Consider the following 18,294-nt stretch of genomic DNA (forward strand, 5'->3'; position numbering starts at 1 on the left):
AGGTGATCTTTATGTTAGCTTGTAGACAGAGAGGACTTTGACAGCCCCATTTCTGAATCTGCTGAACTATTTGAGGGAAATGAGAGTTCAGTATAAAACTACATATGCACCATTTAATGGGGAGGGGGCGCACCTAAAGGGCACTGTGTATAATGGATTAAAAGCACTCATCATGGAAGACTGATATTAGTATTGCTGCCTGCTTGGTATTTTGTATTTTCAATGGAAAAGGCAATTCAGCCTGTTTAAAATACACACCAATATGCATAACCAGCCATTACAAATAGCATGCTAAGGAATCCATTAAAGTTGTAACAGTACTGGAAAATCTCTGTAGGTATAAATTGCAAACTGATTATAATCAGTCCATCAAGCTCATCCAGAAAGAAAGAAAAATTGTCAAAGTTATTCCTGCTATCCCGCTGTTTCTTTAAGTATCCATCCATTTCTCAGTCATTGGGAGGGAGCTGGTGTCCACTCTGGCAGCACTGGGGATACAGTGGTCACCATCACTCACTCAGACATTGCTAATTTAGAGATCACCAATTAATCTAACAAACATTTTTAGAATGAGGGAGTAAAACTGGAGTACGTGAAAAAACTTAACAGAGACCAGGAAAACATGCACAACTCATACACACAGTGACTGGCCTGGGATTGAGGCTGCAGATTTTCCTTCCAGCCAGTTATTTAATTAGTAACCAAATGTTGCTGGAACATAATTTTTTTTGGTTTTTTGCCGTAATTTTAATTGACATTCTTTTGAAGATTCTGAACCCCTAACGGTTTCTTTTATCTTTAACCAGCACCCAGACGATGATGCTAAGGAAACACTCCTTCCTCAACTGCTCCCTGCAAATGATTTTCACTCATTTTAACTCAGATTAAATTATTTTGTCTGTTCTTGTGTCAGTTCTGCTTCATCCCATGTTTGAAGTGCCTGTCTGCTTTGGTTTAGGGATAACACGGGCCTTTGCTGTTCACTTAACAGCTTGTTTCAAACGGATTTTAAAGTGCTTTCAGTAGCAGAGATAAGAAGTCTTTACTTTTAGAAGAGGTTGCCCTTGAGAAGGCAGGGCTCTGCTGTACATTACTCACAAGAGCATTTCGCCAAAACCTATTTTCTTCTCAAATCATCTGAGCCAAGCCATTCCTTCTTAGTATCTAAAGGCAAAACAAATCAAAACCGAACTGAAATTTTAATTTCTTTTTACTGTCAAGTCAAGTCAAGTTGGGGAGCATGCACCAGTACAGCGCGTTGCCACACCCACTACACAATGAAACAACTCAGGATCCCGGTTGGCAACCCTCCAGGCAGACACGCAATCTAGTCCCACCCTCCGGAAATGACCCTCTATCTGCCACAGCCAGGTGTTACATGAGTGACCACTTGGCCTGGTCCAGCCACTCGGGTCTCCAACAATGAGGATCTTACGAGCTGGATCACCCTCTGGGAAACGTGCCACATGGCCGGAGTGCCGTAACTGACTCTCCCTCACAATGCAGGTAATGTGCCTCATTCGGGACTCCATGAGCAACCGCTTATTCGACGCAAAGTCAAACCAACGGTACCCAAGGATTTTCCGGAGAGACACAGTACCAAAGGAGTTCAGTGTTTGTCTCAGGTCACTGGATAGCGTCCATGTCTCACAACCATATAGCAAGACAGGAAGCACCAGGACTCTAAAGATTGTACCTTCGTCCTTTTGCATAGATATCGGGAGCGCCATACACCCCTTTCCAGCGACCTCATGACCCCCCATGCTCTCCCAATCCGTCTACTGACTTCATATGAAGATTCACCAGAGACATGAATGTCATTGCTAATGTAAGTAAACCTCTCGACAAGGTCGACACTCCCTCCACAAACAGACACACTGCTGATGGCTGTGAACAAGAGGTCATTAAAGGCCTGGATCTTGGTTTTTATCCAGGATACTCGTAAGCCCAGACACTCAGACTCCTCACTCAGTCCCTCGAGCGCCCCAATCAGAGCCTCAATTGACTCCGCGAAGATCACAGCATCGTCAGCAAAGTCAAGATCTGTGAATCTTTCTTCACCAACACATGCTCCACAGCCGCTGGACCCCACGACCTTGCCCAATACCCAGTCCATACAAGCATTGAACAGAGTAGGAGCAAGAACACACTTCTGACGAACCCCAGAATCAACTGGGAAAAATGCAGTACTAGTGTATAGGCCAGCCATGATATCTGGCAACCTAGAGGGGATCCCATGAACCCTCAGAATGTCCCTCAGGGCAGCTCGATCAACTGAGTCGAACGCTTTACAAACATCGACAAAGGCTGCAAAGAAACTCTGCCGATATTTGCATTTGCGCTCCATGAGAACCCTTAATACTGTGACAGGTTATTTTTCTTAATGTAAACTAAGGTAAAAAATTTGTGGCTTCTGCCATCTTTAGTAAAGTTAGTGAGATAACGTTCTTGTGTTACATCAGCATAGACTAACAACGAAAGTCATTACTGGCAGCAATATGGTTGCACCCAAGAAAATATTCTAGAAAAGAGTTCAATGTAGTGCTAGAATCAAGGAGATTGTGAATTGTGGAGTTCTGCAGCTGGACTCTGCTCAAAACAGTGACGTAACAAAAGTAATGATACAAATATATCCATCCATTATCCAACCCGCTGAATCCGAACACAGGGTCACGAGGGTCTGCTGGAGCCAATCCCAGCCAACACAGGGCAGGAACCAATCCCGGGCAGGGTGCCAACCCACCGCAGAACACACACAAACACACCCAGCACACACTAGGGCCAATTTAGAATCGCCAATCCACCTAACCTGCATGTCTTTGGACTGTGGGAGGAAACCGGAGTGCCCGGAGGAAACCCACGCAGACACGGGGAGAACATGCAAACTCCACGCAGGGAGGACCCGGGAAGCGAACCCACTGCGCCACCGTGCCGCCTGATACAAATATATAAGAACCAAAATAACATTAAACATTTTCAAAATTAGCTAAAAAAAATCAAAACAAGATGACATTTAACAATAGGAAAAACATCACTAAATATAAAATAAAATAAATAAGAATGTCTACTCATGGGACCTGAAAACAGCCTAGATTTTTTTTTTGCTTCAAACAATTTTTGAATTGGAGGAAAGTTCTTGATGATGTATAAACTACTTAACAAATCTCTCAGTCTGTGCCGTTAGCATTAAACAGTGCTTTTTATTCTTCTTTAGGAAACATGAACAGGGTTTAATTGATTAAATGAAAGTGATCAGTTTTTCTTTTTGCTTCATTTTAATGTGCCTGCTTGTGTAGCAGTGCATTTGAATTGTTCCATGACAAAGTCAGGTGCCACTAGCAATGCCTCCTATGGAGGAGTATCAAATACTGGCAGTATGCTCATCAATCAAAGACATGAAGCCAACATCTTATTAACACAAGTGAGATCAGTTTGTCCACTACACGATGCCCACGTGTCAGGTCAGCGAATTAAGTAAAGCTCATTTACTGAATTGCTGGGTATTTCACACTATGCAGGCTAACAGAAGCAAGGATGGCTGAAATAAATAAGGATTTCACTTGACTGCAAACACTAGCCCCAATTTAATAAACTGGTTAGCACTAAAACCCACTGCCATAGGAGTACTCTGTTTGAAATCCCCTGCTGACTGATTTCCCATGACACATCACTTCTTCAGTCAGCAGAGTGACTTGTCTCCTTAGGTCACTAGCAGAACCCAAGCACTCACATTTTCAATGTTGATTTAGATTTGTTGGTGTTGGCCTTCCCAGGTGTCCATTTACAGGTGAATCTTAGTGTGGCTTTTTCCAGACAGTTTACGCTTCTTGACTCATTCTTCTGTCTATTCATTGATTGCTTACTCCATGTACTTGCCAGTCTCCTGAAGTTTACTACTTTCGTACTTGGGGATGTTTTTCTTTGCTAGATTATTCAAGGTACTGACTGGAAACCACTTGAATGTTGGCCTAAATGTCCATACGACTGTCTAGTTCAAGCAAGACATGTTCAACAGGTGATAGACAAATGGATGAACTCTGACAAACGTGTAAGCCATCCAAACAGCTGACAAGTGGTATCTGACATAATTCTGGGCTTTGATTTTAGAAGCATCCTTCCTTTCAACATGGAGGTAACACATTATCATGGATAATATAAGGTAAGCTGCAAAGTGTAACTGATAAATATGGAACATATTGGTGAGTGAAGAAATCCAAATGAGAGGAACAAGCGTGGAAAAACAGGTGCTTGATGGTCACCAAGGAAAGGCTGCGGTCCCAAGCTTATGAAGTGCAGGATTAGTTGTACAAAGCTATTATCCATCCAAAATTAAGGAAGTGTAGCAAATCCTGGTATCACTGGGCAATAGCCTGCATAAAGCCTTCATTAGTTCAGCCTAAGCCCCATGCCTTTTAAACTGTATATTAATGTGCTGGCCTCAGCACTGTTGCAAACCTTGGCCCCTGGACTCCATCTGCATTAATCAACAGTGAAACTTTTGCTGTACGCTGATGATCTCCTCCTGCTTTGACCAACACAGCTTGGGCTACAGCAGAGCCTAGATGTCCTACAACAATGGTGCTGAGACTGGGCCCTAGCTGGTCCTAACTTGGACCAAACAAAAGTTATAGTGTTCCAGAAAAAAGCTAAAAATCAAAAAGTAACAGTTCATCCTAAATGGTACTCTAGTGGAACACTCATCTACATACACATATCTGTGGCTGACAATCAGTGCTTCAGGGAGCTTCTCACCTGCCGTCAACACCCTTTAGGAAAACGTCTGTAGAGCTCTCAATGCCATCAGGAAGAGACTTTATCATCTAAAGCCACCTGTGAGGATCTGGCTGAAGATTTTTCATTGTGTGGTCTCATCAATCAAACCGTAAGGATATGAGGTGTGGGGCCTGATAACATACCCAGGCTACAGCAGGTGGTAGAGCAGTCCCCAAAGACCCTACACCTGGAGTTCTGCAAACCTCTAGCTACATACAAGTACCATTAACAATGGTTGCAGGGCTGAACTGGGCCGCATCAAACTGCCACTCACAATCCTAAAGAGAGACCTGAAATACTGGGACCACCTTAAAAACAGCAGCACAGACTCCTACTACATGTCTGCACTATGGGGCCAGGAGTCAAATATGAAACTGTGTGCTATGATCTCCCTGGCACAGTTCTTTACAGCACTGCACCATACCAGTGGCATAGGAAATACTACAGGCATCAGAGCGAGAAAAGCTGAACATGAAAACAAAACACGCTACATCACCCAATCACAACAAGAAGTACAACAGCAAAATAAACTGGAATGCTTGAATACACAAGGGGAGGTCTGAAAATCAAAAGTACACTTTATAAGAAGGATTTAGGAGTCATGCTGGACTCAACACTGTCAATTGCCAGACAGTGTTCAGAGGCCATTTGGCTAACAGAATGTTAGATTACATAGCACAATGTGTGGAGTACAAGCCCAAGGAGGTTCTGCTCAAGTTTTATAACGCACTGGTGAGGCCTCATCTGGAGTTCTGTGTGCAGTTTTGGTCTCCAGGCTACAAAAAGGACATAGCAGCAATAGAAAAAGTCGAGAGAAGAGCAACTAGGCTGATTCCAGGGCTACATGGGATGAATCATCAAGAAAGATTTAAAGAGCTGAGCCTTTCCAGTTTAAGCAAAAGAAGATTAAGAGGTGACATGATTGAAGTGTTTAAAATTATGAAGGGAATTAGTACAGTGGATCAAGACTGTTATTTTAAAATGAGTTCATCAAAAACATGGGGAAACTTCTCAAGGGTAAATTTTGCTCAAACATTAGAAAGTTTTTTTTTTTTACACAGAGAACCACAGACACAAGAAATAAGTTACCAGGTAATGTGGTAGACATGGTAGACAGTAGAACTTTAGGGACTTTCAAAAGTAGACTTGATGTTATTTTAGAAGAAGTGGATTGGACTGGCAAGTTTTGTTGGGCCAAATGGCCTATTCTCATCTAGATTGTTCCAATGGAACTTGGCACCATACCTGGTCATAATAAAAGACCTCAGGGACAAACTGATACTGAGCCAGTACAGACTGAGTTACCACAGCCTGGCAGCAGAAGACGGCTGCCCCAAACAAACCTGGAGACCCAGGCAGGAGACTTGGGAGAGGTGGAAGATAAAGAGCACTTCCTAAGGCAGTGCCCCATATACAGGGCAGTGAGGGATTCCAGCTTCATCACATGGTCAGAAGTGATCCCAGAGTTCCCAGCAATGAACAGTATAAGCAAACTGGCCATTCTACAGGGAGAGAACGCTCAGACAGCAGAGAAAGCAGACAGATATATTACTGCCTGCCAGAGACTCAGGGAAGAAAATAAAATGGACCCAAAATGGCATGAAAAGTCCAGGCATGCCCATTGTTTTTTAATTATTTACTGCGTTTTTATTACCTTCTGTAGTCCTTGTGATCTTTTATTCTGTTATCTTTATACTCTCATTCTTGTTAGCACTATAACAATTTCTGGTTTGGCAAAACATATTGATGCATATCATGGCAATAATTCAACTTGAACTGAATTGCTCCCTATGTATGATTCACCCTCCTAAAGTGCAAAGGAAAAGTAGCTGCAACTTCATAATGTCCAACCGAAGTCACTTCTTCACAGTTTTGCAAAGAACAAACACCATCATGCATGTGGTAGTCAGACCATCCTGTGACAAAATTATGATAAGCATACACTTCCATAAATACTGAAACCATCCATCCATCCATTATCCAACCCGCTATATCCTAGCTACAGGGTCACGGGGGTCTGCTGGAGCCAATCCCAGCCAATACAGGGCACAAGGCAGGAAACAAACCCTGGGCAGGGCGCCAGCCCACCGCAGGGCCAATACTGAAACCATTTGGAGAAAACAAGCAATTTGTGTGGATGGTGAAGCTAGCTCCTATAAAAATAATATCAAAGTAAAAACAGTAATGACAGTTAACCATAGAACGTAGTATCATGATCATACCATGACCAAAATAACAACCTTGGATTTTATATAGTGCCTTTCCCTGCTCCCAAACCACTTTACAAGTATAGACCTGCAGTACAGTTACTTCTATAAATATTTTACAAATGCAATGAAATAAAAGCTTGCAAGTCAGAGATGAGGATTAACGCGATGGCCTTGAGCTGCTTTAGGTTCCAAAACCTCAGCCATTAGACCACAGTGTTCACTTGTATGAAGTAGAGCACTGAACCAAAATAGCAAAATATATCTAAATATAAATATATATATAAATATATCTAATATACCTAAAAAATGGAATTGTGCATTTAATTGTATCCTGTATATTTACTCTGAATCTTATAGTTGCATCTTGTCATAACCAAACAATACATTATTTAATTGCCTGAATTCCTGAAACCAATCAAATGGTTGAATATTGCTATAATGTGACAGTGGGGTTTATTGAATATGATGTTTCTTAGTAAGCCATTAAAAACATTTTTAAATTCAGCTTTATTACTCAATTGCCACAGAAATTAAAATGATAAATATTTCACTTACAATTTTCACTAATTACTAATACCTACCAGGCATCCCCAGAGCACGTGGAGAAAAACGTACCTATGAAATGACATTAAAAAAAGAGCTAAGCATCCCACTGCTGTATTAGCTTATCTTACTGGTTCACAAAGACCTGAGCATGGGTGTCGTAGTGGGGCAGAAAAGGGTAATGATTACCCAGGGCCCTCAGGGCATGGGGGCCCTCGAAGCCTGGATTGAAAAGTTTGTTTTTGCGGGGAAGGGGCCCATAGAGACTGCTTATGTAAACGTCCCAGAGTTCTGTGCAACACCCTTGACCTGAGCCAAGTTGCTGGTCGAAACCCACTCGGAGACTTAGGCGATGTGGATGGACGTCGCCGCTCCTTTTCCATAGCGTGTAGTATCAGACCTTGATGACCGGGTTGGTGTTGACGCCCCCAAAACCCCCAGTATATGTAGTATGCGCCCCTTCAAGTATCACAAACGGCACCCTTTGCGTATATTCTGTGAACTTTAAGCAGCACACGCCCCTTGGAGTACGGAGTGTGCACACTTTTACTTTCACAAGGAAATGGTTAACAGCACACACTCCATATCATCAGAGTTGAATGCCCTGGTGGTGTGCTCACCCCTTAACCTTCATAAGTGATGGTGCCCTAAAGGATTGACCGGCTCTGCCTGAGTCCAATTAATTTCTTTCTATGCAGAGCCTGCAAGGTCTCACAGTGGTTACTGATGCATCCTCATAGTTCCAGGGACTTGGGTTCAGTTCCTACATTAATTACTCCGCATGGAGTCTGCATGGTGTTTCAATTATAATTGCAGCTGCCTCACAGTTATGGGGACACTGGTTTAGTTATTACCTTAATTGCTGACTATTTGAGGTTTACATGGTGCCACTGTGGCTGATGTTACTGCATCACAGTTGGAGAGACTTTGGTTCAACACCTGCCTCAGTCATGGTGTTCATGGAGTTTACATGTTTTCCAGTGGTTTTCTAAGGCTTTCTTTGGCTTTTCTTACAATTTCCAAGGAGCTCTGTTATCAGCTGTTTGGTGACTCATTAGTATGAGTGACTGTGAACATGTGTGTGTGCGCGTGTGCATGTGTGTGCGTGCACTGGAATGGAAGTACAGTAAAACCTGCTTATAGTGACCACTCAAGGGACTGACCTAAAATGGTCACCTTTGGCAGGTAATCACCTTAACCAAAGAAGGACATATGGATGGAAAAATCAAGACTCTACAGAATAAAAATTTGAAGGGAAACATGAAAGTATTATTTATTACTAACAAACAAGGAAAACAAAAAAAGTACTAATATTGAAGAAAAAATGGTAATTTTCCATTTATACAGTGAAAAATTTTGAGAAACCGTATTGAACAAATCTTATGTTTTACGAATGCAATATGTATGTGACTGGTAGTAATAATAATTATTAAAAACATTAAATATTAACTGCAAAAAACAAAGAAAAACTATTTCAATTGTAATTCTTTTTTTGAAATAAAATAAAACATTCAAACAATATTTAAAAAAAGAAAGAATGCACAAGTCAAAATCAAAGAAATTTGAAAGAAATGAGTAATCCACAGGAGCAACATAGAGTCAGGTGTTGACAAGAATTCCACGAGTAAACGAAAGTAATAAGAGCGGTGGGGAGTTAGGGCTATTCTAGTAGTTTCCTGGAAACCAATCCCTTCCAGAAGCTCTAACATGATGTATTACACATCTGGTCACTATAGCCAAGTTGATTTTCTTCCTAGGGATCAAGGAGAGGTGACCAATGGTCACAATAGGCAGGTGGTCACTTTATACAAACATTTTGCCATATAAAACACCCTGTTTCTGATGGGACCAAAGAAAAGTGGTCACCTTACACGGGTGGTCACATTATCAGGTTTTACTATGGATGTCCCATCCAAAAATAATTTCTGCTTTGTACGCAGGAATGCATGGATATACAGTACTTTGGCTATTATGACACTTAAATGGAAAAATCTAAGGGATGGAATCTCAGAAGATATGTCAGGACCACTCAGAGGAGATGATTCTGAGGCAATCAAGTGAATGGTCAAAACCCAATTTCCCATTTTAATGAGGAGATGAAGGGGGAAATATTAGCACTCTGACAGCACACTGAAACAGTGCCTATTTGGTTATGGAAGCGGGAATTAGAGAGCTCAAAGTTCATAGTAAAGGATCATGATAAGTTACAAAGCCTCCATAAGTGTAGATTTTAACCCTGTTTATCCCAGATGGACCATAATGAGATGGTTTTGACATGTCTCTCCCAAAGCTGATTCAGACCCATGCTATCGTGAGAGCATGTTGTTCACGGGTCTCTTGTTTCTTATTCTAGCTAGCTGGGTGTAAGGTGACAGCTGGCACTGCGCCGCTACATGCACTGAATAATGAAGCAGTCAAGGCGACTTCAGTCTCTGAGAATGGCAAAGAATGTCGTGGGTATAAAGAGAAGAAAGTGTGTCTGCACCCGTGAGAGAATATGAACTTGAACAACAAATACGTATTCATTAAAATGACATATTTATTCATTTATTTAGCATGTTTTGTGATTATTTGTTACCATATTTTGTGTTTTTTATTAGTAACTATTTAACATCCATGACCAGTTATTTCTTTAAAATATAACACAGCATATCATTTTCTAACCCACTTAGGATCAGGTTGGGGGGGGGGGGGTTAGGGGGGGTTTCAGAGCCCATCCCATCAACACAAGGCAAGAGTTCTGGAGAGGGTACTTTAACAGACAAATGTTTATTCAACTAAATATTTAACCAGTATTGATTTATTAACATGTATAGCATTCTGCAGTGGACTGATAGCACGTCCACACCTGTTTCCTGCTTTGGGCCAAGCGCTGTATGACCCTCAATAGCAAGTTTAGGAATTAAATGTTATGTGATGTACATTATAGTATGTCTTAACTCATTTATCATTTTTTTTAAACTTTCAGATTTTATATCTTAGAGGCTGGTGAGGTTTTTTTTTTTACTTAAAATGGCAAATATGTGTTTCTGATGTTTTACTTTTCATTTCAGGATATGGTACAAGAAGCCTCTAAATACTTGTTCACAGCAAGTCAGAAGAGATTTTATTTCAAAGATGTAAAAATCCTAATTCCAGTCACCTGGGCAACAAACCCTATATATGGCAGACCACAGACTGAATCATATTCAGAGGTATGGACAAAACACACTTAACTACTAGCTGAAATTCCAATTCTCATGATATTTATGCGGAACGATTTTCGTGTCTCATTTTGCTTTGTTGCTGCCAGGGTGCACTTCAATTTTTGGTAAGTTTTGGTGGCAAAAGCTTGTTTGGAAAATGAATGGATGGACTTTGATAAATGATACAAGAAAGAATGTGCAAAAGAATGAATTATTGAACTTGCCTATTCCTGTTTACAGTCACCGCGGTTGAAGCCTAACCAAACAGAAATAGGCAGGAAGGAACCAACACTGGATGGGAAGCCAGCCTGTAGCTGCCCTTCTCTCCAGCAGCTTTAGGACTTACTCACAGTGTGTGCTGCTGATCAGCCTTTCACTCTTCAGTCAGCTGCTCTCCTTAGGTTTGAGGTTGCTGGCACCCAATGGTTCATGTTTTGTTTGATTGCTTTCTCTTTCTCTTCCATTCTTGGCCTCATTTCTTTTACTTTACTCTCATTGTTCCATTCTGTTCTTTTTTTTAAATAGCAGTATAATTTTGCTCTGATTATTGTCTGTGTAGAGCAGGGCTGTCAAACTCAGATCCTGGATGGCCACAGCGGCTGCAGGTTTTCATTCCTGTCACTTTCTTAAATACTAACCACTTACTGAAAATGGTAGCCTGAAGATACTGTGGCCCTCCAGTTCTGACTTTGACACCGGTGGTGCAGCACACATAAGCATATACAGTACTCACAAAAAATCATGTACAGGAATTAAACTTTTTATTGGGTCAACATCACCTTCCTTTTTTTGTTCAATTCTGTAATGCAATGAGCATAATAAACTAAAGCGACGAGTAAAACATCAGATCTGTTGGAATTTTGTGTTCGTCCTGATATTGCTGTAAACCAGAATCCGTTAAACATTTTTTAAAGGGTTATACCACTTTGTCTCAAAAAGATAATATGTAACTGTTTGGGAGACCAGAAAGGGGTCATTTGACTGCGTTTAGCTTTGTTTCAGGTGTTTCATCTCCTGAGCTGCCTCCTTGTCTAGCACATTGATGGCTCTTCACGTCAATGTTGCTGACTTTGTGGAACTGAACTGCACATTGATGTGAAAGCTGCTAGAAGTGGTGATACCAGCCCTCACTCAACTGTCTGTAAGGTCCTATCTCTTTAGTCTCAACCATTGTTCAAAGTTCTTATTCAAATCCTTGTTTTATTCACTTATTTTAAATGTCTAGTGTAGTTTTCAGCACAACTGGCAGTTGTTTTCAATTTAAATTATTTTAAGTCTGATTGGATCGAAGTGGGGCAGAGGTGTGTGCTGGATAGAAAAAAAAACATTGTTTCGTTTTTTTAAAATCTTATTGGTTTCTATTAAATATCAATAGTATTCAGAAGTAATGTAAAAATGAATAAATACTGTATTATCTAAACAGTTCCCCATCCACACATTTTCTGACCCAGCTAAAGTATGTGGGATCCTGTCACCAATCCCACCAACATTAGATGCATGTTAGGAGTTATACTTGGGCATGAAGGTGTGGAATACGTTGGGTTTCCTCCAGTTAACCCTTTAGACATCCTGAAAGCCTAACATCAAAATTGTGGGGTGGTCCCAGAAAAATACATTTTTAAAGCATGTTATACATCCAGCCATCACTTTTAAATCGAAAGCTTAGAGTTATGCAGGTAGATGAGCCTCTGGTGTCCTGGATAATGGAATATCTGTTGTGTCGACCACAGTTTGTGAGACTCCAGGACTAGGTTTTTGATACGGATGGACTGGCACAAGGCACAGTCCTGTCTCCTTTTCTCTTCACTCTGTACACCTCCGACTACAAATATAACACCAGGTCATGTCAATAATTCCCCAATTATTCTGAACTTAAAGGGGATGAGACAGAATACAGGAGTCAGGTTGAGAACTTTGTTTTTTGGTACAAAGAAAATTTTCTGTATCTGAACATCAGCAAAACCAAGGAATTGATTATTGAATTTCACCACACCAAAGAGCCTCTGTGTCCAGTCAGTATTGAAGGAGTAGTAGTAGTAATTGGCGGTCCACATCAGTGATATGCTGGACTGGTCTTGTAACACAGAGGAACTGTATGAGAAAGGGCAGAGCAGGTATTCCTTTAATGTGGGTAGTGACATCTTTCACATTTTCTATAATTCTGTAATGGCCAGTGTGATTTTCTAAGCTGTATTGTGGTGGACTGCTATCATCACTTCAAGAGAGGACCACCAAATCTCAGGCTCAGTTATAGGACCCCCTGGATGTTGTAGCGAAGGAGAGAATTCAAAGATTATGAATTCAAAGATTATGCCATTATGATCAATGCTGCATATCCTCTCTCAGACACACTAACACTGAGTACTTTCAGCCAACGAATTACTCAGCAGAAGACTGTCAAGAAACCTTACTTTGGCGCCTTTATACCAAAAGTCAATAAAGTTTTCTTTCATTTTAGTCATTCTTGTGTGCGTTCAGACTATAGTGTGTGTGTATATCTATTTATTTATTTATTTATTGAGCCTCTGTAAAAAGTCAAATTTCCCCTGTGGACAAAAATTTTTCTAATTGTCTCTTTATTTCTATAAACCACTCAGTGCCCATTACTGAGTTCGTTGTGCAAGAAAGTATTTTACTGTTTTCACAAGCTGGCATGAAGACAACTGTCTTTGAGTATTTCTTACACTAGGCAGGGCTAGATGCATGAGGGGCAATTGGGTTCTTTGCCAAGCCTTGAGGGGATTCAGAAAAAAAGGGCAGAGGCTTTTTGGCATAAATAGGAGCCCCTCATAGCTGATGAAGAGCATGTGGTGGAGACTACTGACACCAACATTGTTCACACTCCACAAGCCTAACCTCGCCTAATGTACATGTCTTCACTGCAAGTCTTTATTTTGGCATGGATCACTACTCGTAGAACACCACTTTACCCTCATAATGGCATTCTTCTGCCTTCTGTGCTCTCACGCAGCTAAAGTTGCTGCTCTGGTCGGTGTCAAGGTGGTAAATTGGTTCACAGCACACAATAGCCATTTTAGCTTTGCACACACACTGCCCTAGTGGAGATGTCATGGAAATCACTAATCAGGATTACAATGTGGCATGTTCCATGTATTGTACGATTTGTTTACCTAACATATTTATATCTTACCTGATAACATTCAGCATCTAGAGAATTCATTATATACTCCACAGTAGCAGAATAAGATGTTCAAACAACTGAGCACTAACAGGATCCCCTGATTACAATGGGCTATGCCTCCCATTGCCAGGGCAGGATACCAATCTATCACACTAGCTCAATTAAACCTTTCAAATTAGTGTAAAATGAATGTTTTGGGACATGTAGAGAACAAATGCAGGGCCTGGAGAAAAATCCACATAGACTGCAAACCTTTCAGTGTCAGAACAAGATCTCACACTTTTCCAATTAAGACACTTCAATTTAGCCATCTTGCCTCTCTGGGACATGTGAGAAAACAAGAGTATACAACTAAAGTCCATGCAGATGCGCAGAAAATTCCACATAGAGACAGACGGCACTAGGAATTAAGCCCAGGCAACTAGAGCTCTGAGACAGCAGCTCCATGCTGCCATTAAACAGTTAGTGAAAAATCAATGAATAATCCCACCGTTCATATCCCAAAGCCACTACTTCCTAAGTCATCCATCTATTTATATTCCAAGCTCACAACTTACACATCAGGCCCACGGGCTGCCAGAGCTATTTTTGTCTGTCAGGTTTAAGGGAGAAACCAGTCTACTGGATGGCACTCCGTTGCTGGGCACATACAGGTACAAACTGGGCCAGTTTAGATATACCAATTAACCACACATGCAAATCTGTAAGAAATCCACAGGGCTACAGAGAAAATGTGCACACTCTTGAAGTAACTGAACAGTAAATACTACAAGAAAAGATCATATTGCATTCTATTCGCTCTGCCAGGTTGTTCACCTATTTTCTTCTTTTTTTCTCATTTCAAGGCCAATGTAATCATTGCTGCCCCTTACGTGAAGTATGGCAATGACCCCTATACTCTACAATATGGAGGGTGTGGTGAGGAGGGGAGATACATTCATCTGACACCAGACTTTTTGACTGATGATGCATTTCTCCCTATCTATGGACCAAGAGGTAAGAGCAATGTTTAAAGAATTGAAGAGTATGCACTGCCAATGTTCAAAAGCCTGCTGCTTCCAAAGGACCAGGCCTTAGCCCTTTGCTGTTAATCTATTTATAATACTCCATGCTGACAGATGGATAATACACACCCTCTCCCCTCACAACTGGCCAGCTCAGTATCACCAGTTAATCTAACTTGCACATTTTTAGGATGCTGGTGGAAATCACTTAAAGGCAAGGCATGCAAACTTTGCACTTGAATTGGAAACTAAACTTATAATAAAGAGACTGTGATGTTCATTGTGCCACTCGGTTTTGTGACTAGTATGTCTATGTGTTACTCTGTTAGTCTTACAAACATGACATTCGGTAACAGAATTTTTTTCTATTTATGTTCATTGTGTATCATGCAGAAAGAGTGCTTGTTCATGAATGGGCCCACCTCCGTTGGGGAGTGTATGACGAGTACAATGAGGACAAACCATTCTACTTTGCTCCCGATAAAAGCTTTGAGTACACAAGGTACTGTTTTCTCCAATTTTTTCAGATCAAATGCTTTGTTGCAACTCTGTATTGGGCTGGAATTCTGTTTTTTATCCTAATTTCCTATCATATTTTTTCCATGTGCATTACATTTGATTTGTTCTTGTTTGCTTAGGTGAATGCAGAGATGATCTTGATTGAGCTGACTTTCCTTTCACACCCAAAATATGTACTGTTTACAGTAAATTTAAATTTTGACAATATAACGTAATATGAAAATGTGTGTTAGTGTACCCTGCAATGGATTGGCACCCCATCATGTCATTGAGCCCAGGGATGCCAGAATTGCCCCCAGCGGCCTACAGTGATATTAAAGCTCTAGATAAGTCTAAATCTGTTTAATGCTCTTACGTGAGACCAGCACTCCATCGTAAGGCCAGTTCTGATTTCACTTTTCTTTTTTTAGAAATTCACTTTTGCAGAACTATATACATATATATATATATATATATATATATATATATATATATATATATATATATATATATATATACTGTATATACACTATATATATATATAGTGTATACATGTACATATACATATGCATATAAATATGTATGTATTTTTTTTTCAGCTGATTTAATACAAGCTCAGGTTTACATATGAACCTGCCTGGCAGACTGATAAACTAAAAAGTCAGTTAAACGTCAAAGTGCTTTATGTTATGTGTCAAGCAGACATGCTGCTAATGAAAGGAATGCGAATTCTGTTAAATACTTAAGTGATTGTGTCATGTCAGCCAGAGATTCAAAGCACTTTATCTACCACTGGAATATTTGAACTGCTGAAGTTCAGATTTGTGTTTGTTTAAAGTACAAATGAAACCCCTGAAGAACTCAAGTACCCTATAGCGATTTGTGTAAAATGTGAAAAGAGAATATAAGCAACCTTTAGAGTTTACTTTCAAATGCTCCTTGGTGCTCTGCAGTGTCTTTCTTCAAAATGACATTTAGTATTGTCTCAGAGCTTCACCCAGAAATATCAAACAGTGTGAAATTAAACAATACCATTTTGTAAGTGGTTGATATCTCATGATATGGGAAGAAGATGTGTGCTCATAAGTTGCAGGAACCCAAAGATCCACCACTATGAAAAGAATCAGGGTGTGTTTATTTGGACGACAGCATTGATATCTTGCACCTAAAGACAGGGAATGGACTGTTTTGTTTGATAGACTGCGGTCCATCCTTTCATCCTAATGTTAGTATAGCACCTTCCACATTGGGCACAAGAATCAACATTATAGAAAAGAAACATACAACAAATAGGAATCAGAGTGGACAGTGGGTTAACAGCGAGGTCTGGACACCATGGACTCTTAAATTTTAAAACAAATACGTAAATGAATTTAGACCAATTTGAATGAAGAAGTAGGTGTTTCTTAAAATTACAAATTTAGGTTGGAGAGCTCTGAAGAGCCAAAATCATAAAGCTGAGAAGGAAGTTCACCTAAGGCTTGGAGATATTTTCAATTTTAGTGTTAGAAGATCTCAGAAGAGGGGATTCAAATTCAGAACTCTGTTGGTGATTGATGTATTTTTGACAATAATTTAAAAATACATGGGAATCAGATGTAATGAAGCTAGCATTAGGGTAAAGCAGTTGTATATGGAATATATTTTGCATACTCATGATGTCATAAATAAACTGAACTGAAATGCCAAAAGCTTAATCACTTATCAATGTTCACTCATTCATTGGAAATTTAAGAAATATTAAAAACAAAAACATTGATTTTCTATTGATGGATAAGAATGGTTATAGGTTTGAATCTCAGGTCAAGGTGCTGCTTTTGTGGAATTTGTGTGTTGTTCTTGTCTTTGAGGATTTTTTTTCTGGTACTCCCGTGTTCCCAAAGAAGTGTAGTGGGTTCAGTGGTATTTCCAAATTGATGAGTGTAAAAGACTAGGACCCCACCCAGCATTGATAATGTTCTTTGAACTCATTGTTACCATAATAAGAGATAGACATCTTGGCCTTGTAACTGATAGAGAATGTTAGGAAATAGGTAACTATTCTACTTATATTGCAGTTACTGACTTTAAAATAGTTTTATGGCACATTTCCGGAGGGTGGGACTGGACCGCGTGTCTGCCTGGGGGATTGCAAACTAGGATCCTGAGTTGTTTCGTTGTGTAGTGGGTGCGGCAACACACTGTACCAGTGCATGCCCCCCAACTAGACTTGACTTGACTTGACAGTTCTTCTCATGTGTTTGCCACAGTTCTCAAAACCAGCTCTTCTTTCAAATATATGGCTTATAGGATCATTATTGTCATAACATGCACAGAATTCCCAGTTTATTCCTATCCCTATTCCAGTGCTGATATGCTAAAAGGATGAACATGGTCAGCAACTTCAGATGCTCTTCACTGGGAATCAAGAGACCTACTTTTGCACCTTCTAGAGACTTATCTTCTTACTTTTCACTGAAAAGTTCGCTACACAATATGGACTTTGGCTGTTGTTGTCCATTTGAGACAAAGTCTGATATGGAGTGTATTCTGAGATAGTATGCTGCAAGTATACTCCACACTTATGTTGAATTCAGATAGGATTTGTTTGGTTAAGGCCTGTTTCATGGTGCAATGATCCTTATGATCCAAAATCTGTTTCTGTCAGCAGGATTGACTAGCATTGGTAGCGTGTGTTTTTTGGAAGCCATAAGGGGCAGCTATTTGGGAGACGCAAGAACCCACATGCCCAACTGCTAACTATAACACCTAATTTATAGTCACCAAGGTCACTTGTTTAGCTCATTCCAGTGGAATAAAACAGCAAATATATATTTATAAAGGAGAACAGTTATGTACAAGGGATGAAAAATTAAATGTAGAAAGACAAAAAGACCTCTATAGCTGAATCCTGAAATATGTTGTCCCTGGTCATGCTGCAGGACAATAATCAGCAAAGA

The 18,294-nt window shown here is 40.2% G+C and overlaps 1 protein-coding gene across 3 annotated transcripts in view; it reads left to right on the top strand.

Moving 5' to 3' along the window:
* LOC114659129 (calcium-activated chloride channel regulator 1-like) overlaps positions 1-18,294 on the top strand; it is a 45,435-nt gene that overhangs the window by 1,452 nt on the left and 25,689 nt on the right. The window contains exons 1-4 of one of the 3 annotated variants that reach the window (XM_028811390.2): positions 10,343-10,454; positions 10,580-10,720; positions 14,699-14,849; positions 15,251-15,359. In XM_028811390.2, the coding sequence (XP_028667223.1) occupies positions 10,443-10,454; positions 10,580-10,720; positions 14,699-14,849; positions 15,251-15,359 (413 nt within the window). In that variant the 5' untranslated portion in view covers positions 10,343-10,442. Of the gene's footprint in view, positions 1-10,342; positions 10,515-10,579; positions 10,721-14,698; positions 14,850-15,250; positions 15,360-18,294 lie in introns of those variants that run through there. The other 2 variants (XM_028811391.2, XM_051933053.1) reach the window with 2 other exon arrangements.

The sequence above is a fragment of the Erpetoichthys calabaricus genome, chromosome 10 (assembly GCF_900747795.2).
Source record: "Erpetoichthys calabaricus chromosome 10, fErpCal1.3, whole genome shotgun sequence".
NCBI classification, from domain to species: Eukaryota; Metazoa; Chordata; class Cladistia; order Polypteriformes; family Polypteridae; genus Erpetoichthys; species Erpetoichthys calabaricus.